We start from the raw sequence: 25,043 nt of genomic DNA, 5'->3' as shown, positions 1-25,043 counted from the left end.
GATTTACACCGTGACAGTTGTGGCCAGGGATGGAATCTGCAACAGCACATTGCTGGCAACAACCACCATCGAGACAGGTAAAGGAGGGAGAAAGATAGTATGTGCGATGGAGAGAATCTGACAGACATAAATATTGAGATGACGATAGAACCAAAGAGAGATAGATAACAGTATGTATCTCTGTGATATATAATTTGATCTAACACAGAGAGAGGCATTTGATATAATAGACAGAGACACTAGTCCATCTCCAGTCCCTGACCTGTCCTCTTCTCTTCTCCGCCTGCTCCAGTCCCCTGTCCACCCACCATCAAGGACCACTCCCTGGATTGTGCCTCAAACCAGGCCTACATCTCCTGGGTTGACAATGACGATGCTGTGGGCTTCCTCATCAACGCCAGCTCTGCCCTGGGTCACACCCCCTTCTGCAGCTCCACCAACACCTCCTGTCTCCTTGACGACCTGCTCTGTGGACAGACCTACACTGTGCATGCCATTGCCCAGGGAGACCAGTGCAACAGTGAGCCCAGCGAGTCGTTCGAGATCGTCACAGGTGTGTTTTTAGACTAGAGCTGTGTGTGATTGACGTGGGATTCATTTGCTGTTGTCATTATTATAAGACCCAGCTGGTCCACTAACGGCCCACTGCTGGAAAAGATGGCGGCCCACTGGCCCCACTCATGTTGTTGTGACCATCTGTCTCTTTTTGACTGATCAAGTGTATTTGTGTGTGTTTCCACAGCCCCTTGCACCCCAGCCAACGTCCGGTCCCAGTACGAGTGTGGTACGAGTATAGCTCTGCTGAGCTGGGACGAGACTCTGGGGCATGACAGCTTCATCGCCCGTGTAGAGTCTGGTGACCACAGTGACTCCTGCAGTACGACTGAGACCCAATGCTCTTTGACCACGCTCATGTGTGGTCATCTCTACAATGTGACTGTGAATGCTCTGGCTGGACACTGCAACAGCAGCCAGTCAGCTGCCACACAGATACAGACAGGTAAGGGGATAATGTTCCTCAGTGTAGTCAGTATCAGATACATACTCTGTTATATTTACATATATATTATATATGTACAGTAACAGTTTATTACTTTAACATTGTCTCGCTGTCCTATCCTCCCTTCAGCTCGCTGTGCCCCGCAGAATGTCAGTGCCAGTCTGCTGTGTGGAAACAACACCGTGGCTGTGACCTGGCTGGCCAGCTCTGGTGCCGTGGGCTACACTGTGACCGCCCTTGGTCGCGACGGCGACGCCAAAACCTGCACCACAGACGACACCAGCTGTGATCTGCCAAACATGCACTGTGCTCAGACCTATGAAATCACTGTCACCCCCTTCTCTGAGACGTGTGAAGGCTTCCAGAGCACTGCCTTCACCTTCATTGCAGGTGTGGAAAACAAATACAGATCAGGGAAGCTACTTAAAGACATTTACATTCTTAAGAGTGCTCCATTGGCTGCTTTAACTCTTAAAACCCCAGTCTCAAGAACTGTCCTTAACAACAAACCCCCCCCCCTTCTCTCTCCCTCTATCTCCCCCTCTCTCTCTCCCCACCTAGGTCCATGTCCCCCCACCGAGGTCCAAACCTCTCTGCAGTGCGAGAGTAATGTGGGTTCCGTGTCCTGGGTCGCCGCCCCCACCTCCAAGATGTACATTGCAACAGCGACCGACCAGGACGGCCACGCCCACACCTGCATCACCAATGGGACGGCGGGCTGCTCCTTCAGCGATCTGAAATGCGGCGAGACCTACAACGTCTCAGTGGTAACCATGGAGAGGGGATGCCAGAGCGAGCCCAGCGCACCAGTCACCCTCAAAGCATGTGAGAGGAGATAATAAATCCCTATACTAATGATTGTATTCATTAGCATTAACTTAACAATAACGATCTGTTAACTGTATATCTCAGTTTAAGTTTTCAACAAACCTTGACATGGAATGCATTTTGCAAAGTAATGCTAATTATTGGGTGGGTTGGATATGTGTGCAATTTCAAAACCAAAAAGCTAACACTCTTTCCCTCTTCCTGTTTCTCTCTTTCCCTCCCTCTCTCAGCCATCTGTCCTCCTACCAGCCTGGCTGGAGTGACGGCCTGTGACACCAACGACCTGACTATCACCTGGGACCAGAACCCAGAGACCGGTGTCACCTATTTCCTGTATTCCCAGAAAGAGGGCGGAGCCAACACCAGCTACTCCACTGTAGACACGTCCTATGTGATCTCAGGGTTGCAGTGTGGAGAACACTACAGCTTCAGGGTCACGGCCAAGGACTCTGTCTGCACCAGCAACCTAAGCTCAACCATGGAGATGGACACAGGTACCAACCACAGGCAGGGTCTCTTTACTACCTATTCTCAGATTATCACATTAAAACAATGAGACTCTTCATCTACTTTTTTTATACAGTGTGTCACTCAAAGCCACTAAATACTGTGACTGTGTATAACAGGCATACAGTTGCTACTTACTTAGACCTTTTACCGTTTTCTCCTGGAGCATAGGCCATCGACAACAGTTCCACCATTGTATAATCTATAAAGAACTTGTCTTGTACTGATTCACAACGTCCTTCCTTGTTCTGAAACTGATTTCCAATGCCCTATCTGGTTCCCGCCCACAGCTCCTTGCCCGCCCACCAACCTAACTGCCCAGGCAAACTGTAGCACCAATGGGGGCACCATCACCTGGGACTTGAGTGCAGGAGGCGTCACCTACACCGCCATGGTAACCGGTACAACCCACAGCCTCACAGCCTTCTGTACTTCCAACGCCACTTCCTGTTCTGTGAAGCTGGACTGCGGACATCCTTACTCAGCCTCTGTGGTTGCCTCCACTGGGACCTGCAACAGTACCATGGACACCATCCAGTTCGACTCAGGTAGTTAACAAAATAATGAACTAACAAACTAGCCGACTAACTAACTAACTGACTAACTGACTAACCTAACCAACTGACTAACCAACTTACTGACTAACTTACTGACTGACTAGAATTGAAGAGAATCGAATGGAATCTAACTTTTATTCTAATTATAAACTACAGGTGATATGTTCAATTAGTGAGCAGATGAAACGTGATAAAACTATTTCTATCCTTCAGTGTCGGCCTTCAGTTGTAGTTGTCTTACATTAGATGATCATACTGTTACTCAACCTTGTTTTCATTCACTATAGATAATGCACCATGCACTATGTTACAGTAGCGTCAGTCTCACAGTTATGTCTCTCTCTCACCTCCAAACCTGTCCCCCTCCACAGCCCCCTGTCTACCTGGCAACGTAGCAGCAGCCCTGGACTGCAGTGCCAACACATTTGCAGTGCAGTGGTCAGAGAGTGAGGGGCACCGCAACTCCTACACAGCCCTGGCCATCGGCAGTGACGGGTCTAATCTCAGCTGTGGCACCAGCTCTACAACCTGCACCATCAACAGCCTGGCCTGTGGCATCACATACAGCATCGCTGTCAGCACCGCCAATGTCAACTGTGCCACTATCGAGGGATCAGACTACCGAATCCAGTCAGGTAAGGCTCTGGTTCAGAGTCAGACAACCACCCGTCTTACTGTACACCTCAACTGCCTGGACCCAAGATCAGTCGATCAATCAATCCAAATTCTCATGGAGTTCTGGGATTCATACATTTTCCCTAAACCCTCATAAATGTAATGTCTTGTACTTCCTGTATGTATACTCTTTTTTCTCCCCTCCTGTCCTCTCTCCATCTTTACATTCCTCTCTCCATCCTTCCTGTCCTCTCACCATCCTTCCATCCCTCTCTCCATCCTTCCATTCTTTTCTCCATCCTTCCATTCTTTTCTCCATCCTTCCATCCCTCTCTCTATCCTTCCATCCCTCTCTCCATCCTTCCATCCCTCTCTCCTCTCCCCTCAGCTCCCTGTAAACCAGAAAGCCCTGCGGTGAGCCTGGAGTGCAGTACTAATGTAGCCAAGGTGACGTGGGACAACGCTGGACCTGACCAAATCCACATGGTGTCAGCGGTGGACTGGCAGGGAGTGAAGAGCTCCTGTAACAGCACTGGCTCCAACTGCACCTTCAGCTCTCTGAGCTGTGGACAGGCCTATACAGTCACTGTACAGGGCCTCACTGACACCTGCAAGAGCAAACTCAGCACCAGCATGAACCTGCTCACAGGTGACACACAGACAGATATGGTAGAGAGAAACTTTACTATGGAACGCCATTTATTGGGTCCTACCATGTCTATAAATAAATGTGTCAAATACTTAACAGTAGTGTAGTGACTCCAGATGTAGTGACTCTAGCTCTGTATAAGAAAACATGCTTCATTTTGTATAGCATATTGTGTAAGCAGCATGTAGGCTACTCTCCTTGGATGTCACAGTGTAATCTTAGTTTAGTAGGGCATGGAGCCATCTCTGGTTTCCCAGTCATTTGTCACACCTCTTTAATCCTCATTGCCATGGAATCAATGGCCACAAAATGGAAGTGTGCTCAGAAAAATATAATTTATAGAATGGGTTTCTACATTCAAGTCAATAGGTCTGTGACAGGTGGATGGGTAGAATTCTATCTCACTGTATCAGTATTAAAACTCAACACACACCCTGATCTAGCACTCACCACTCTGTCCCCCTAAGTGTTTATATTAACAGATGTTAATTAAATATAATAGTGTTAGAATCTTTAAAGCCCAACACACATGCACCCTCCTGATCCAACACATTCCTGTGTCCCCTTCCAGCCCCCTGTGTCCCCACCCACTTGACAGCCGATGTGGACTGTGAAGCCGGCATCACGTCTGTGACCTGGGACTCAGCCCGCGGTGCCACCGGCTACACAGTACATGCAGAAGGCAGCGGTGGGCACAATGCCACCTGTACCAGCTCAGACACCAACTGTGCTTTCCTTGATCTGGTGTGTGGACAGGACTACACTATGGTGGTGCTGGCTAACCACGACAGCTGTGTCAGCCTGGCCAGTGAGTCCATCACTACTACCACTTGTAAGTACGCCAGCACACCGGTAACCATGAAAAATGATCTCGATCTCTCAGATCAACCAACCAAGAATCTTATAACAGACAGTTATGAAGCCTCATTCACTGTAATTCACTAATATATTTTGTGAACGTTAACCCAATGCTGAACTAAGCCCGTCTAGTCAACTCCTCTCTCTCTCTCTCTCTCTCTCTCTCTCTCTCTCTCTCTCCCCCCCTCTCACCTCTCTCCAAAACATATACACACCAACGTGTTTCTCTCTCTCCTCTCCCTCCAGTACCCTGCCGCCACACTGGCCTGCAGGCCTACCTAGACTGCAGTACCAACACAGCTCAGATCTCCTGGACGTCTGGTAACGGCACTCTGATCTACAAAGCCTTGGCCGAGGGCTTTGACATCAAACACCAGCTCACCTGCTCCAGTCCCGGCTCCGGCTGCAATATCAGCAACCTGCAGTGTGGAGAGAGGTACAGGGTCAGCGTCAGGGGAGAGGGGCGCACCTGCCCCAGCCCCGCCCGCGACTGGGTCGTAGTCAACACAGGTAAAATACAGTCCTAACATCATACCAACAGTCCTACCAGCAAACATCTACACACACCTACAGTACCAGGCAAACATCTACACACACCTACAGTACCAGTCAAACATCTACACACACCTACATAACCAGTCAAACATCTACACACACCTACAGTACCAGTCAAACATCTACACACACCTACAGTACCAGTCAAACATCTACATACACCTACATAACCAGTCAAACATCTACACACACCTACATAACCAGTCAAACATCTACACACACCTACATAACCAGTCAAACATCTACACACACCTACATAACCAGTCAAACATCTACACACACCTACAGTACCAGTCAAACATCTACACACACCTACATAACCAGTCAAACATCTACACACACCTACATAACCAGTCAAACATCTACACACACCTACATAACCAGTCAAACATCTACACACACCTACATAACCAGTCAAACATCTACACACACCTACATAACCAGTCAAACATCTACACACACCTACATAACCAGTCAAACATCTACACACACCTACAGTATCAGTCAAACATCTACACACACCTACAGTACCAGTCAAACATCTACACACACCTACATAACCAGTCAAACATCTACACACACCTACAGTACCAGTCAAACATCTACACACACCTACAGTACCAGTCAAACATCTACATACACCTACATAACCAGTCAAACATCGACACACACCTACATAACCAGTCAAACATCTACACACACCTACATAACCAGTCAAACATCTACACACACCTACAGTACCAGTCAAACATCTACACACACCTACAGTACCAGTCAAACATCTACACACACCTACATAACCAGTCAAACATCTACACACACCTACATAACCAGTCAAACATCTACACACACCTACATAACCAGTCAAACATCTACACACACCTACATAACCAGTCGAACATCTACACACACCTACATAACCAGTCAAACATCTACACACACCTACATAACCAGTCAAACATCTACACACAGCTACAGTACCAGTCAAACATCTACACACACCTACAGTACCAGTCAAACATCTACACACACCTACATAACCAGTCAAACATCTACATACACCTACATAACCAGTCAAACATCGACACACACCTACAGTACCAGTCAAACATCTACACACACCTACATAACCAGTCAAACATCTACACACACCTACATAACCAGTCAAACATCGACACACACCTACAGTACCAGTCAAACATCTACACACACCTACAGTACCAGTCAAACATCTACACACACCTACAGTACCAGTCAAACATCTACACACACCTACAGTACCAGTCAAACATCTACACACACCTACAGTACCAGTCAAACATCTACACACACCTACAGTACCAGTCAAACATCTACACACACCTACAGTACCAGTCAAACATCTACACACACCTACAGTACCAGTCAAACATCTACACACACCTACAGTACCAGTCAAACAGCTACACACACCTACATAACCAGTCAAACATCTACACACACCTACATAACCAGTCAAACATCTACACACACCTACATAACCAGTCGAACATCTACACACACCTACATAACCAGTCAAACATCTACACACACCTACATAACCCGTCAAACATCTACACACACCTACATTACCAGTCAAACATCTACACACACCTACATAACCAGTCAAACATCTACACACACCTACAGTACCAGTCAAACATCTACACACACCTACAGTACCAGTCAAACATCTACACACACCTACATAACCAGTCAAACATCTACACACACCTACATAACCAGTCAAACATCTACACACACCTACATAACCAGTCAAACATCTACACACACCTACAGTACCAGTCAAACATCTACACACACCTACATAACCAGTCAAACATCTACATACACCTACATAACCAGTCAAACATCGACACACACCTACAGTACCAGTCAAACATCTACACACACCTACAGTACCAGTCAAACATCTACACACACCTACAGTACCAGTCAAACATCTACACACACCTACAGTACCAGTCAAACATCTACACACACCTACAGTACCAGTCAAACATCTACACACACCTACAGTACCAGTCAAACATCTACACACACCTACAGTACCAGTCAAACATCTACACACACCTACATAACCAGTCAAACATCTACACACACCTACATAACCAGTCAAACATCTACACACACCTACATAACCAGTCGAACATCTACACACACCTACATAACCAGTCGAACATCTACACACACCTACATAACCAGTCAAACATCTACACACACCTACATAACCAGTCAAACATCTACACACACCTACAGTACCAGTCAAACATCTACACACACCTACATAACCAGTCAAACATCTACATACACCTACATAACCAGTCAAACATTGACACACACCTACAGTACCAGTCAAACATCTACACACACCTACAGTACCAGTCAAACATCTACACACACCTACAGTACCAGTCAAACATCTACACACACCTACAGTACCAGTCAAACATCTACACACACCTACAGTACCAGTCAAACATCTACACACACCTACAGTACCAGTCAAACATCTACACACACCTACAGTACCAGTCAAACATCTACACACACCTACAGTACCAGTCAAACATCTACACACACCTACAGTACCAGTCAAACATCTACACACACCTACAGTACCAGTCAAACATCTACACACACCTACAGTACCAGTCAAACATCTACACACACCTACAGTACCAGTCAAACATCTACACACACCTACAGTACCAGTCAAACATCTACACACACCTACATAACCAGTCAAACATCTACACACACCTACATAACCAGTCAAACATCTACACACACCTACATAACCAGTCAAACATCTACACACACCTACATAACCAGTCAAACATCTACACACACCTACAGTACCAGTCAAACATCTACACACACCTATATAACCAGTCAAACATCTACACACACCTACAGTACCAGTCAAACATCTACACACACCTACGGTACCAGTCAAACATCTACACACACCTACATAACCAGTCAAACATCTACACACACCTACGGTACCAGTCAAACATCTACACACACCTACATAACCAGTCAAACATCTACACACACCTACGGTACCAGTCAAACATCTACACACACCTACAGTACCAGTCAAACATCTACACACACCTACAGTACCAGTCAAACATCTACACACACCTACAGTACCAGTCAAACATCTACACACACCTACAGTACCAGTCAAACATCTACACACACCTACATAACCAGTCAAACATCTACACACACCTACAGTACCCGTCAAACATCTACACACACCTACAGTACCAGTCAAACATCTACACACACCTACAGTACCAGTCAAACATCTACACACACACCTACAGTACCAGTCAAACGTTTGGACACACCTACAGTACCAGTCAAACGTTTGGACACACCTACAGTACCAGTCAAACATCTACACACACCTACAGTACCAGTCAAACGTTTGGACACACCTACAGTACCAGTCAAACGTTTGGACACACCTACAGTACCAGTCAAACATCTACACACACCTACAGTACCAGTCAAATGTTTGGACACACCTACAGTACCAGTCAAACGTTTGGACACACCTACAGTACCAGTCAAACATCTACACACACCTACATAACCAGTCAAACATCTACACACACCTACATAACCAGTCAAACATCTACACACACCTACAGTACCAGTCAAACGTTTGGACACACCTACAGTACCAGTCAAACATCTACACACACCTACAGTACCAGTCAAACGTTTGGACACACCTACAGTACCAGTCAAACGTTTGGACACACCTACAGTACCAGTCAAACGTTTGGACACACCTACAGTACCAGTCAAACGTTTGGACACACCTACAGTACCAGTCAAACGTTTGGACACACCTACAGTACCAGTCAAACATCTACACACACCTACATAACCAGTCAAACATCTACACACACCTACGGTACCAGTCAAACATCTACACACACCTACATAACCAGTCAAACATCTACACACACCTACGGTACCAGTCAAACATCTACACACACCTACATAACCAGTCAAACATCTACACACACCTACAGTACCAGTCAAACATCTACACACACCTACAGTACCAGTCAAACATCTACACACACCTACAGTACCAGTCAAACATCTACACACACCTACAGTACCAGTCAAACATCTACACACACCTACAGTACCAGTCAAACATCTACACACACCTACAGTACCAGTCAAACATCTACACACACCTACAGTACCAGTCAAACATCTACACACACCTACAGTACCAGTCAAACATCTACACACACCTACAGTACCAGTCAAACATCTACACACACCTACAGTACCAGTCAAACATCTACACACACCTACAGTACCAGTCAAACATCTACACACACCTACAGTACCAGTCAAACATCTACACACACCTACAGTACCAGTCAAACATCTACACACACCTACAGTACCAGTCAAACATCTACACACACCTACAGTACCAGTCAAACATCTACACACACCTACATAACCAGTCAAACATCTACACACACCTACATAACCAGTCAAACATCTACACACACCTACATAACCAGTCAAACATCTACACACACCTACATAACCAGTCAAACATCTACACACACCTACATAACCAGTCAAACATCTACACACACCTACATAACCAGTCAAACATCTACACACACCTACAGTACCAGTCAAACATCTACACACACCTACAGTACCAGTCAAACATCTACACACACCTACAGTACCAGTCAAACATCTACACACACCTACGGTACCAGTCAAACATCTACACACACCTACATAACCAGTCAAACATCTACACACACCTACGGTACCAGTCAAACATCTACACACACCTACATAACCAGTCAAACATCTACACACACCTACGGTACCAGTCAAACATCTACACACACCTACAGTACCAGTCAAACATCTACACACACCTACAGTACCAGTCAAACATCTACACACACCTACAGTACCAGTCAAACATCTACACACACCTACAGTACCAGTCAAACATCTACACACACCTACAGTACCAGTCAAACATCTACACACACCTACAGTACCAGTCAAACATCTACACACACCTACAGTACCAGTCAAACATCTACACACACCTACAGTACCAGTCAAACATCTACACACACCTACAGTACCAGTCAAACATCTACACACACCTACAGTACCAGTCAAACATTTACACACACCTACAGTAACCAGTCAAACATCTACACACACCTACAGTACCAGTCAAACATCTACACACACCTACAGTACCAGTCAAACATCTACACACACCTACATAACCAGTCAAACATCTACACACACCTACAGTACCAGTCAAACATCTACACACACCTACATAACCAGTCAAACATCTACACACACCTACAGTACCAGTCAAACATCTACACACACCTACAGTACCAGTCAAACATCTACACACACCTACAGTAACCAGTCAAACATCTACACACACCTACAGTACCAGTCAAACATCTACACACACCTACATAACCAGTCAAACATCTACACACACCTACGGTACCAGTCAAACATCTACACACACCTACATAACCAGTCAAACATCTACACACACCTACAGTACCAGTCAAACGTTTGGACACACCTACAGTACCAGTCAAACATCTGCACACACCTACAGTACCAGTCAAACATCTACACACACCTACAGTACCAGTCAAACATCTGCACACACCTACAGTACCAGTCAAACGTCTGCACACACCTACAGTACCAGTCAAACATCTACACACACCTACAGTACCAGTCAAACGTCTGCACACACCTACAGTACCAGTCAAACATCTGCACACACCTACAGTACCAGTCAAACATCTACACACACCTACATAACCAGTCAAACATCTACACACACCTACATAACCAGTCAAACATCTACACACACCTACATAACCAGTCAAACATCTACACACACCTACAGTACCAGTCAAACGTTTGGACACACCTACAGTACCAGTCAAACATCTACACACACCTACAGTACCAGTCAAACGTTTGGACACACCTACAGTACCAGTCAAACGTTTGGACACACCTACAGTACCAGTCAAACATCTACACACACCTACATAACCAGTCAAACATCTGCACACACCTACAGTACCAGTCAAACATCTACACACACCTACAGTACCAGTCAAACATCTACACACACCTACAGTACCAGTCAAACATCTACACACACCTACAGTACCAGTCAAACATCTACACACCTACAGTACCAGTCAAACATCTACACACACCTACATAACCAGTCAAACATCTACACACACCTACAGTACCAGTCAAACATCTACACACACCTACAGTACCAGTCAAACATCTACACACACCTACAGTACCAGTCAAACATCTACACACACACCTACAGTACCAGTCAAACGTTTGGACACACCTACAGTACCAGTCAAACATCTACACACACCTACAGTACCAGTCAAACGTTTGGACACACCTACAGTACCAGTCAAACGTTTGGACACACCTACAGTACCAGTCAAACATCTACACACACCTACAGTACCAGTCAAACGTTTGGACACACCTACAGTACCAGTCAAACGTTTGGACACACCTACAGTACCAGTCAAACATCTACACACACCTACAGTACCAGTCAAACGTTTGGACACACCTACAGTACCAGTCAAACGTTTGGACACACCTACAGTACCAGTCAAACATCTACACACACCTACAGTACCAGTCAAACATCTACACACACCTACAGAACCAGTCAAACATCTACACACACCTACATAACCAGTCAAACATCTACACACACCTACAGTACCAGTCAAACGTTTGGACACACCTACAGTACCAGTCAAACATCTACACACACCTACAGTACCAGTCAAACGTTTGGACACACCTACAGTACCAGTCAAACGTTTGGACACACCTACAGTACCAGTCAAACGTTTGGACACACCTACAGTACCAGTCAAACGTTTGGACACACCTACAGTACCAGTCAAACATCTACACACACCTACAGTACCAGTCAAACATCTACACACACCTACAGTACCAGTCAAACATCTACACACACCTACAGTACCAGTCAAACATCTGCACACACCTACAGTACCAGTCAAACGTTTGGACACACCTACAGTACCAGTCAAACGTTTGGACACACCTACAGTACCAGTCAAACGTTTGGACACACCTACTCATTCAAGGGTTTTTCTTTCTTTCTTTTTTCTTTCTTTTTTCTTAGGGGTGAATCGGCTTTATATTGCGTAAAGTTTGTTGCTTCCATCAATGTAATTGTCTGCATCATTTCAAATCCCCCATATCTTTTTTGGGTAAATATAAACTCAGCAAAAAAATAAACGTTCCTTTTTCAGGACCCTGTCTTTCAAAGATAATTCGCAAAAATCCAAATAACTTCACAGTTAAAAGGGTATAAACACTGTTTCCCATGTTTGTTCAATGAACCATAAACAGTTAATGAACATGCACCTGTGGAACGGTCATTAAGACACTAATAGCTTACAGACGGTAGGCAATTAATGTCACAGTTATTAAAACTTAGGACACTAAAGAGGCCTTTCTACTGATTCTGAAACCACCAAAAGAAAGATGCCCAGGGTCCCTGCTCATCTGCGTGAACGTGCCTTAGGCATGCTGCAAGGAGGCATGAGGACTGCAGATGTGGCCAGGGCAATAAATTGCAATGTCCATACTGTGAGACGCCTAAGACAGCGCTACGGGGAGACAGTACGGACAGCTGATCATCCTCGCAGTGGCAGACCACGTGTAACAACACCTGCACAGGATCGGTACATCCGAACATCACACCTGCGGGAGAGGTTCAGGATTGCAACAACAACTGCCCGAGTTACACCAGGAACGCACAAGCCCTCCATCAGTGCTCAGACTGTCCGCAATAGGCTGAGAGAGGCTGGACTGAGGGCTTGTAGGCCTGTTGTAAGGCAGGTCCTCACCAGACATCACCGGCAACAACGTCGCCTATGGGCACAAACCCACCGTCGCTGGACCAGACAGGACTGGCAAAAAGTGCCCTTCACTGACAAGTCGCAGTTTTGTCTCACCAGGGGTGATGGTCGGATTCGTGTTTATCGTCGAAGGAACTGCTGGATCGGAGGGTGAGGGCTAGGGCCATTCCCCCCAGAAATGTCCGGGAACTTGCAGATGCCTTGGTGGAAGAGTGGGGTAACATCTCACAGCAAGAACTGGCAAATCTGGTGCAGTCCAGGAGGAGGAGATGCACTGCAGTACTTAATGCAGCTGGTGGCTACACCAGATACTGACTGTTACTTTTTATTTTGACCCCCCCCTTTGTTCAGGGACATATTATTCCATTAATAATATTATTCTGTTAATCATGTCTGTAGAACTTGTTCAGTTTATTTCTCAGTTGTTAAATCTTGTTATGTTCATATAAATATTTACACATGTTAAGTTTGTTGAAAATAAACACAGTTGACAGTGAGAGGACATTTCTTTTTTTGCTGAGTTGAAATATCCATATACATACACGTACATACCCATACATATACAGTTGAAGTCGGAAATTTCCATACACCTTAGAGGTTTAAACTCAGTTTTTCACAATTCCTGACATTTAATCCTAGTAAAAATTCCCTGACCACCACTTTATTGTAAGAATGTGAAATGTCAGAATAATAGTAGAGAGAATGATTTATTTCAGCTTTTATTTCTTTCATCACATTCCCAGTGGGTCAGAAGTTTACATACACTCAATTAGTATTTGGTAGCATTGCCTTTACATTGTTTAACTTGAGTCAAATGTTTCGGGTAGCATTCCACAAGCTTCCCATAATAAGTTGGTTGAATTTTGGCCCATTTCTTCTGACTGAGCTGGTGTAACTGTGTCAGGTTTGTAGGCCTCCTTGCTCGCACACGCTTTTTCAGTTCTGCCCACAAATTTTCTATAGTATTGAGGTCAGGGCTTTGTGATGGCCACTCCAATACCTTGACTTTGTTGTCCTTAAGCCATTTTGCCACAACTTTGGAATTATGCTTTGGGTCATTGTCCATTTGGAAGACCCATTTGCGACCAAGCTTTAACTTCCTGACTGATGTCTTGAGATGTTGCTTCAATATATCCACATAATCTTCCTACCTCATGATGCCATCTATTTTGTGAAGTGCACCAGTCCCTCCTGCAGCAAAGCACCCCACAACATGATGTTGCCACCCCCGGTGTTCTATGGCTTGCAAGCATCCCCCTTTTTCCTCCAAACATAATGATGGTCATTATGGCCAAACAATTCTATTTTTGTTTCATCAAACCAGAAGACATTTCTCCAAAAAGTACAATCTTTGTACTTTGCAGTTGCAAACCATAATCTGGCTTTTTCATGGTGGGTTTGGAGCAGTGGCTTCTTCCTTGCTGAGCGGCCTTTCAGGTTATGTCGATATAGGACTCGTTTTACTGTGATAAATACGTTTGTACCTGTTTCCTCCAGCATCTTCACAAGGTCCTTTGCTGTTGTTCTGGGATTGATTTGCACTTTTCGCACCAAAGTATGTTCATCTTTAGGAGACAGAATGCGTCTCCTTCCTGAGCGGTATGACGGCTGCGTTGTCCCATGCTGTTTATATTTGTGTACTATTGTTTGTACAGATGAACGTGGTACCTTCAGGCGTTTGGAAATTGCTCCCAAGGATGAACCAGACTTGTGGAGGTCTACAATATTTTTATGAGGTCTTGGCTGATTTCTTTTGATTTTCCCATGATGTCAAGCAAAGAGGCACTGAGTTTGAAGGTAGACCTTGAAATACATCCACAGGTACACCTCCAATTGACACAAATGATGTCAATTAGCCTATCAGAGGCTTCTAAAGCCACAACATAATTTTCTGGAATTTTCCAAGCTGTTTAAAGGCACAGTCAACATAGTGTATGTAAACTTATGACCCACTGGAATTGTGATACAGTGAATGATACATGAAATAATGTGTCTGTAAACAATTGTTGGAAAAATTACTTGTGTCATGCACAAAGTAGATGTCCTAATCGACTTGCCAAAACTATAGTTTGTTAACAAGAATTTTGTGGAGTGGTTGAAAAACGAGATTTAATGACCAACCTAAGTGTATGTAAACATCCGACTTCAACTGTACATATGCATACATAAACATACATACATACATACATACTTTTTTAGAATATACCTTTATTATTCCCCTCAAACCCTACTACCCTTCCCCCAATTGGAGTAAACTAATAAACAATAACACTTAGGCTTCTACCTTCAGTTTATACATATTATACACATTTTACACACAATCTATTTTACAATAGTTATATTTTGTTTGTTTTTAGTCCTTTCTCTATTTCTGATGTCCATCCAGTTTTATTTCTATTTGTAACTGTGCTATTTAACAACATTTCTGAACCTATATACATTTTACAGACCTCATATGTTTTACATTGGTTATCTTGTTATTAGTCCCACCCTTCAGCTCCACTCAACCCCTCCCATCTATCTCTTAACACCATCCATTTTGGATTTCTATTTGCCATATATTTTTAACTGTACTGTGATGCTTCACAAAAAGTACTGAACCTTTCTATTCTCATAGCTTCTACAGATTGTAAATTAAAGATTAACATTTTTGCTAAAATAATTATTATATTATTGATTGATTGACTATGGCTTTTCAAATCACCCATTATTGCTATCTGCAGCGTTAGGTCTAGGCAAATGTTGCAATTCTTCTGCCAATCGTGGACCTGTGACCAAAAACGAGCTTCCAAAATAAATTATCTAATGACTCTGCCTCCTCACAGCAAAATCTACAGAGCTGGAAAGATTGTAACATTCTATTGGTTGCAAGAATTTTGTATAGTAATTTAAATTGTAAAATTAGAAGTTTTGAATCCGGCATTGTTTTGCGTGTCAATTCATAAACCATGTGCTATGGAATGGGTACATCGAAAATCTCTTCCCAACTCTTTTGCAATCTGTACATTTTTTGGTCCTAAATGAAATTGGTATATGTTTTTATTTATCACAATTTTCTTTAACCATTTATGTTCTTTAATGCAGGGCCGACAGACAAGTTCCTTACTTTTTTCCCCTTCTACTTGCCTCTTCCATTTTTGTGGTAATGCTGCAATTAGTCGGTTGTAATTTTGGGTAGAGCAGACATTTCCATATGTCTGTGTTAGCTGTCCTATTTATATCATTCACTAAAATTATACCTTTTTAAACATTTCATCGAAAAATATGTTTTTTTTATCAATTAGTATATTTGAGTTAAACTAAAATATTTGTTGTATTATTTGTTTTGTCTTTTCAGTTGAATTAAACTGAAATTGCAATCAACTTTCTAAGGCTTGTTTAAAAAATAAAGATATTTTGGAGACGATTTCCTTTTCAAACAACCGAAAGTGAGCAGTTGTAATCTGAATAAAGGGAAAAAGGCCATTCTTGAAAATGGGGTGAGACATTCCTACCAATTTACTAGAGAACCAGTTTGGATTTAAGTATAACTTTTGTATGACTGATGCCTTTAGTGAGAGGTCTAATGCTTTAATATTTAATCATTTCTGCCCTCCGAATTCATATTCGTTATATAAGTAGGCCCTTTTAATTTTGTCTGGCTTGCCATTTCAAATAAAATTTAATATATTTTGTTCATATAATTTAAAAAGCAGGTCACTAGGTGTAGGTAAAACCATAAGCAAATACGTAAATTGTGATGTGACTAAAGAGTTAATCAGGGTGATTTTTCCACAAAGAGACAGGTATTTTCCTTTCCATGGTAGCAAGATCTTATTTATTTTGGCTACCTTTCTATAAAAATGTATTGGATTGAGATCATTTCTTTCTTTTGGGAGTTGTATACCGAGTATGTCCACATCCCCGTCAGATCATTTTATTGGTAAACTACACGGTAATGTAAAATTAGCATTTTTTTGTGATCCAATACGTAATATAGTACACTATTCATAATTTGGTTTTAATCCAGAGATGTTAGCAAAATCATCTAGATCCTCTATGAATCCCGTAGGGATTCTAATTGTGGTTTTAAAAGAAAACATGAATCATCGGCGTACAATGACACCTGTTTTAAAGCCACAGATTTCTAATCACTTAATATCATTGCTGGATCTAATTTTAACAGATAACATTTTGATGGCAATAATAAATATATATGCCGATAGTGGACAACCTTGTTTTACTCCTCTAGACAGTTTAAAACTTTCCGAGATGTAGCCATTATTTACTATTTTACACCTAGGTGTTACTATACATAACTTTAACCCATTTTATAAGAGATTCTCCAAAATGTAAATATTCTAGGCATTTATATATAAACTCCAGTCATACTTTATCAAAAGCCTTTTCAAATCAGCTATGAAAACCAGGCCTGGTGTCCCCGATATTTCATAGTATTCTATTGTTTCCAGTACTTGTCTTATATTATCTCCAATGTATCGTCCATGTAAAAAATCTGTCTGATTAGGATGAATAATATCTGACAATACCTTTTTAATTCTATGTGCCAAGCATTTAGCTAGGATTTTTGCATCACAACACTGAAGTGTAAGAGGCCTCAAATGTTTTTAATGGACAGGATCTTTATATATACACCAGTTGGGTCCAGTTTCAGTAATAATGATATCAGACCTTCTTGTTGAATGTCCGATAATCTACCATTTATATAGAAGTGGATAAAACATGCTAATAATGGTCCTCTGAGTATATCAAAAAAGTTTGAGCCTGTAATCAAACCCACAAATGATGATGTTCCAGATACTCAACTAGTCTAAAGAAGGACAGTTTTATTGCTTCTTTAATCAGAACAACAGTTTTCAGCTGTGCTAACATAATTGCAAAAGGGTTTTCTAATGATCAATTAGCCTTTTAAAATGCTGAACTTTGATTAGCTAACACAACGTGCCATTGGAACACAGGAGTGATTGCTGCTGATAATGGGCCTCTGTATGCCTATCTAGATATTCCATAAAAAAATCTGCCGTTTCCAGCTACAATAGTCATTTACAACATTAAGTGTCTACACTGTATTTCTGATCAATTTTATGTTATTTTAATTTCTAACTGACCCCAAACATTTGAACGGTAGTGTACATGCAAAACCCAATACTGTACATCCAAAGACCAACTCAATTGCACACAAAGGCCTGGCAAACTACACCCCTAAACTCAGACAGTGAAATCCTTCACACACACCATACTGACTAATCCTCGTCTGCCCGCTCTCCTCAGCTCCCTGCCCCCCTACGGCTCTCAGCGTTCAGTCCTCTTGCAGCTCCGACAACATCTCTGTCTCCTGGGTGGCATCCCATGGTTCCATCTCCTACACGGCTATCGCCGTGAGCAACGAGGGCCACTGGTTGTCATGTAACACCAGCACAACAGCAGGTGATATCTCAGGACTGTTGTGTGGACAGGAGTACAAGGTCTACGCTGCCGGAGTGGATAACAGCTGTGTAGGAGCCAAAAGCAACATCTACATTGTCAATACTGGTATGTGTTTTTCTGAAGACTGGGACTAGATCATGGGATAGAAAAACCCCACCACTTGCTACTGTCCTATTTACTGTTAAGATCACATCATAACACAGCTATACTATTGGAACAGAGAGAGCTCTTTAAAATAAACTTTGGATTCAACATACAATTCATTAGACAATCCCTTTGGTGAACCCCTCTCTGACCTCTGACCCTCCTCTCTCTCCTCCCAGCTCCTTGTGTTCCCACGGACGTGCAGAATGGCTTGGACTGCTTATCAGGTGTTCTCACCATCACCTGGCAACAGAGCGGCTACACCCCCAACCATTACCACGCCGAACTGACGAGCAGCGAGGGTTTGCTGACCGTGTGCGACACGAATGTGACCACCTGCGTGGTTTCCAGAATGCAGTGCGGTCTGACCTACAGTGTTGTGGTGGTGGCTCACGACGATGTGTGCAACAGCTCCTACAGCCCCGCACAGCAGGTCACAGCAGGTAGGACTCATCTCTACTGAAACACACCATGGTCAATACTTATTGGCCATACATAGAAATAGTGGTATTCAGGGATATATTGATGACTACTAGAGAAATTGGTATTTCCTTGAGATACATTATAAAGTACTTAAAATAATCCTTCTACACTATGACTAAAAGTATGGGGACACCTGCTCGTCAAACATCTCATTCCAAAGTCATGGGCATTAATATGGAGTTGGTCCCCCCTTTGCTGCTATAACAGTCTCCACTCTTCTGGGAAAGCTTTCCACTAGATGTTGGAACATTGCTGCAGGGATTTGCTTCCATTCAGCCACAAGAGCATTAGTGAGGTCGGGCACTGATGTTGGACGATTAGGCCAGGCTCGCAGTCAACGTTTGATGTTGGACGATTAGGCCAGGCTCGCAGTCAGCATTCCAATTCATCCCAAAGGTGTTCGATGGGGTTCTGGGCTTTGTGCATGCCAGTCAAGTTCTTCCATACCGATCTCAACAAACCATTTCTGTATGGACCTCGCTTTGTGCACGGTGGCATTGTCATTCTGAAACAGGATAGTGCCTTCCCCAAACTGTTGCCACTAAGTTGGAAGCACAGAATCATCTAGAATGTCATTGTATGCTGTAGCATTAAGATTTCCCTTCACTGGAATTAAGGGGCCTAGTCCAAACCATGAAAAATAGCCCCAGACCATTATTCCTCCTCCACCAAACTTTACAGTTGGCACTATACATTTGGGCAGGTAGCATTCTCCTGGCATCCTCCAAACCCAGATTTGTCTGTCGGACTGCCAGATATGAAGCGTGATTCATCACTCCAGAGAACGCGTTTCCACTGCTCCAGAGTCCAATTGTGGTGAGCTTAACACCACTCCATCTGATGCTTGGCATTGCGCAAAGTGATCTTAGGCTTGTGTGTGGCTGCTCGGCCATGGAAACCCATTTCATGAAGCTCCCCACGAACAGTTATTGTACTGATGTTGCTTCCGGAGGCAGTTTGTAACTCGGTAGTGAGTGTTGCAACCGAGGACAGACGATTTTTACGCACTACACGCTTCAGCACTCGGCAGTCCCGTTCTGTGAGCTTGTGTGGCCTACCATTTTGCGGCTGAGTCGTTGTTGCTCTTAGATGTTTCCACTTCACAATAACAGCACTTACAGTTGACCAGGGCAGCTCTAGGAGGGCAGAAATTTGACGAACTGACTTGTTGGAAAGGTGGCATCCTATGACGGTGCCATGTTGAAAGTCACTGAGCTATTCAGTAAGGCCATTCTACTGCCAATGTTTGTCTATGGAGATTGCATGACTGTGTGCTTGATTTAGACACCTGTCAGCAAGGATGTGGCTGAAATAGCCGAATCCACTAATTTGAAGCAGTGTCCGCATACTTTTGTATATATAGTGTATCTGCCTCTCTCGTTTCTTCTCTTTTTATCTTCTCTTCTTCTCTCCTCTTCTGTTCTCTTCTACCCCCTCTCAGCTCCCTGCCCTCCAGATGCAGTCAGTGCCGTGGTGGACTGTGCCACCAACATTGTCACGGTAACCTGGGACAACAGCGTTGCCGAGGTGCTGTACACAGTTACTGCTGAATGTCCCAGTGGTCAGCACTACACCTGCAACCTCACGGGAATAGGCTGTGACCTCAGCACCCTGTCATGTGGCACAGAGTACAATGTGACTGTCACCCCGTCACGTGGCGGCTGTGTCGGTGTCAACACACCGTCTCAGCTGGTCAAGACAGGTAGGGATCAATCAATCAATTAGTCAATCAGTTAGATGTCTGTAATTACGTCAGTGACATTTCTGTAAATCTGCATAAATACTTGTGAACCCGACACACACACAAACACAGACACACTGCTCTCCCTCTCCTTCTAGCGCCCTGCGTACCCCGCCTCACCGAGGTAGAGATGGACTGTCTATCAGATTCCGCCTGGGTGGTATGGGAGGAGTCAGTGGGTGCCGAGCTTTACGTTGCCGTGGCGACGGACAGCCAGGGGCAGACGTTTGAGTGTAACTCAACCGACAGTAACACGTGCGCTATGCCAGAACTGCACTGCGGACATCACTTTACCTTTACCCTCACCGCCTTAGACCAAAAGTGCTCCAGCGCACCTAGCAACGCTGTGGTGTCCGAGACAGGTGAGAGACTGACGTACTTAATGCATGTTAACATTTATATTGAAGTAGCTGAAATGTATATTTAGCAGTATATTTTCCTAGTGACATTTCTATTTGGTTAGCATTTTGGCATTTTTCACAGTGTTTGGTTGTACCACCTGGGAACTGTATACTCTATGTGCACCTCACTCAACCTCTCTGTCGCCCCCCCCAGCCCCTTGCCCTCCCCAAGACATGCAGACCAAGGTGGGCTGTGAGAACCATACGGTGAGTGTGTCCTGGACCCCCAGCGTGGGAGCTCTGATGTACACGGTCACCCTGGAGCGCACAGACGGAGAGATCACCTTCTGCACCACCGATGGCACAGGATGTGACATCACACAGCTGCCCTGCGGAGAGATGTACGTCCTGGCAGTAACCGCTGAGGGACGCACCTGTAACACCTCCGAGAGCATGCGGACTATTGTCAGAACAGGTACGCGCGCACACTCACACACACGTTTCTATCCTTGTGAGGACCTTGACAAAACACCTACTAACTGAGGACCAGTCTATCTATCTCACACATATTAAACACAGACAACACACCTCCTAAAATATTTAGCCACTCCACTGTCAGAGCTATTAGAACATAATTTTGTAGTCACAACAGTTACATATCTGACACAGACAGAGTACATATTAAGAAGTAGTATGGGTACTCAACACTTCACCAAAAGCCATAGATCAGATCCCATTATAAACATCTCTCAGTCATGGCTTTACAGTGTTGCTGAATGAAAGTGACTTAAGTTCTATTCTTCCCAAAAGTACCCTGCATACCCCAGCGTCTGCAGGCCAGTGTGAGCTGCAGCAGTAATGTGGCCAATATGATGTGGAACACCAGCCGTGGGGGTCAGCTCTACTCTGTAGAGGCTACCGGAACCGACGGACACGTTGCAGGATGCATGTCCCATGACACCCGCTGTGATCTCACCGGCCTGCACTGCGGCCAGCACTACACCGCCACCATGGTGGCACAAGACAGTGACTGCACCAGCCCTGTGAGTGACACTGTGGAGCTCAAGACAGGTGAGCTCACAACACACATATGGGAAAATGTAGAGACACTTTATAAGCAGACAGTTCAAGTCGGTTAGGACATCTACTTTGTGCATGACACAAGTAATTTTTCCAACAATTGTTTACAGACACATTATTTTACTTATAATTCACTGTATTACAAATCCAGTCAGTCAAAAGTTTACATACACTAAGATGACTGTGCCTTTAAACAGTTTGGAAAATTCCAGAAAATTACGTAATGGCGTATTACGTAATTACGTAGACTAATTGACATAATTTGAGTCAATTGGAGGTGTACATGTGGACGTATTTCAAGGCCTTCCTTCAAACTCAGTGCCTCTTCGCTTGATATCATGGGAAAATCAAAATAAATCAGCCAAGACCTCAGAAAAAAAATTGTAGACCTCCACAAGTCTGGTTCATCCTTGGGAGCAATTTCAAAACGCCTGAAGGTACCACGTTCATCTGTACAAACAATAGTACCCAAGTATAAACACCATGGGACTACGCAGCCGTCATACTGCTCAGGAAGGAGACACGTTCGGTCTCCTTGAGATAAACGTACTTTGGTGCGAAAAGTACTAATCAATCCCAGAACAACAGCAAAGGACCTTGGAAAGATGCTGGAGGAAACAGGTACAAAAGTATCTATATCCACAGTAAAACGAGTCCTATATATCGACATAACCTGAAAGGCCGCTCAGCAAGGAAGAAGCCACTGCTCCAAAACCACCACAAAAAAAGCCAGTACGGTTTGCGTCTGCACATGGGGACAAAGATACTTTTTGGAGAAATGTCCTCTGGTCCGATGAAACAAAAATAGAACTGTTTGGCCATAATGACCATCGTTATGTTTGGAGGAAAAACGGGGATGCTTGCAAGCCGAAGAACACCATCCCAACCGTGAAGCACAGGGGTCGCAGCATCATGTTGTGGGGGTGCTTTGCTGCAGGAGGGACTGGTGCACTTCACAAAATAGATGGCATCATGAGGTAGGAAAATTATGTGGATATATTGAAGCAACATCTCAAGACATTAGTCAGGAAGTTAAAGCTTGGTTGCAAATGGGTCTTCCAAATGGACAATGACCCAAAGCATAATTCCAAAGTTGTGGCAAAATGGCTTAAGGACAACAAAGTCAAGGTATTGGAGTGGCCATCACAAAGCCCTGACCTCAATACTATAGAACATTTGTGGGCAGAACTGAAAAAGTGTGTGCGAGCAAGGAGGCCTACAAACCTGACTCAGTTACACCAGCACTGTCAGGAGGAATGGGCCAAAATTCTCCCAACTTATTGTGGGAAGCTTGTGGAAGGCTACCTGAAATGTTTGACCCAAGTTAAAAAATGTAAAGGCAATGCTACCAAATACTAATTGAGTGTATGTAAACTTCTGACCCACTGGGAATGTGATGAAAGAAATAAAAGCTGAAATAAATCATTCTCTCTACTTTTATTCTGACATTTCACATTCTGAAATAAAGTGGTGTTCCTAACTGACCTAAGACAGGGAATTTTTACTTGGATTAAATGTCAGGAATTGTGAAAAACTGAGTTTAAATGTATTTGGCTAAGGTGTAAACTTCCGACTTCAACTGTAGATATTCATAAACACTCACAGCAATGTAAAAAAATCCAGCCCATTGGTGAACCCTCATATAACACGCATGTACTGCAAAGTACAACGCACACTAAGCCCTGACGTTATCACCCTAAACCCAAAACTAACCATGTCCCTGTCTATCCCTCTACCCCTTCAGCACCCTGCATTCCTGCCACTGTGTCCACTGTGATGGACTGTGCTGCCAACGCCATGTCCGTGTCGTGGTCTAAGAGCTCGGGGGCTGACTCCTACATAGCCACCCTGCAGGACAGCGACGGAAACTCCACCACCTGTCAAGCCCTGAGTGGAGCAGCTTCCTGTAACGTCACCACACTCAGCTGTGGTCAGATCTACCATGTCACTGTAGCTGCCTCTGACAGATCCTGCAGCAGCCCATCTACTGATGTCACCGACACCCACGCAGGTAGGAAGGGACAAGGAAGTCTCACACACATTCCCTCTATCTAGAGGGAACCATACTTAGGTCAGTCTGCAGTCAAATATACATTTTCCTGAATATCACCAAAGGCTCCATTTCAGGGCCTGTTTTGTTCACCATTTATATCAATGTTATAGGCAAAGCATTGAAAAACTGAAAAACT

General features: G+C 44.0%; 1 protein-coding gene across 1 annotated transcript; it reads left to right on the top strand.

The window, feature by feature from the left end:
- The first annotated feature begins 172 nt into the window (after positions 1-172).
- On the top strand, positions 173-24,954 carry LOC123724538 (fibronectin). Its single transcript, XM_045688700.1, has 18 exons — positions 173-182; positions 293-553; positions 743-1,000; positions 1,130-1,390; positions 1,562-1,825; positions 2,059-2,322; positions 2,626-2,883; positions 3,264-3,527; positions 3,896-4,156; positions 4,728-4,988; positions 5,261-5,524; positions 18,910-19,170; positions 19,389-19,652; positions 21,134-21,394; positions 21,532-21,795; positions 21,989-22,249; positions 22,585-22,845; positions 24,599-24,954. Exons 1-18 carry the CDS (start codon positions 173-175, stop codon positions 24,907-24,909), a joined length of 4,509 nt encoding a protein of 1,502 aa, XP_045544656.1. The 3' UTR covers positions 24,910-24,954.
- Positions 24,955-25,043: the final 89 nt, after the last annotated feature.

Source organism: Salmo salar, chromosome ssa10, assembly GCF_905237065.1.
Source record: "Salmo salar chromosome ssa10, Ssal_v3.1, whole genome shotgun sequence".
NCBI lineage: Eukaryota > Metazoa > Chordata > Actinopteri > Salmoniformes > Salmonidae > Salmo > Salmo salar.
Note: the sequence above shows the minus strand (reverse complement) of the source record. Positions and strands in the feature narration are given on the sequence as shown.

Coding starts and splice junctions, on each gene's coding strand:
- LOC123724538 (XM_045688700.1), top strand. Junction 3,528..3,895: donor AGACTACCGAATCCAGTCAG/GTAAGGCTCTGG, acceptor CTCTCCCCTCAG/CTCCCTGTAAACCAGAAAGC. Junction 4,989..5,260: donor GTCCATCACTACTACCACTT/GTAAGTACGCCA, acceptor CTCTCCCTCCAG/TACCCTGCCGCCACACTGGC.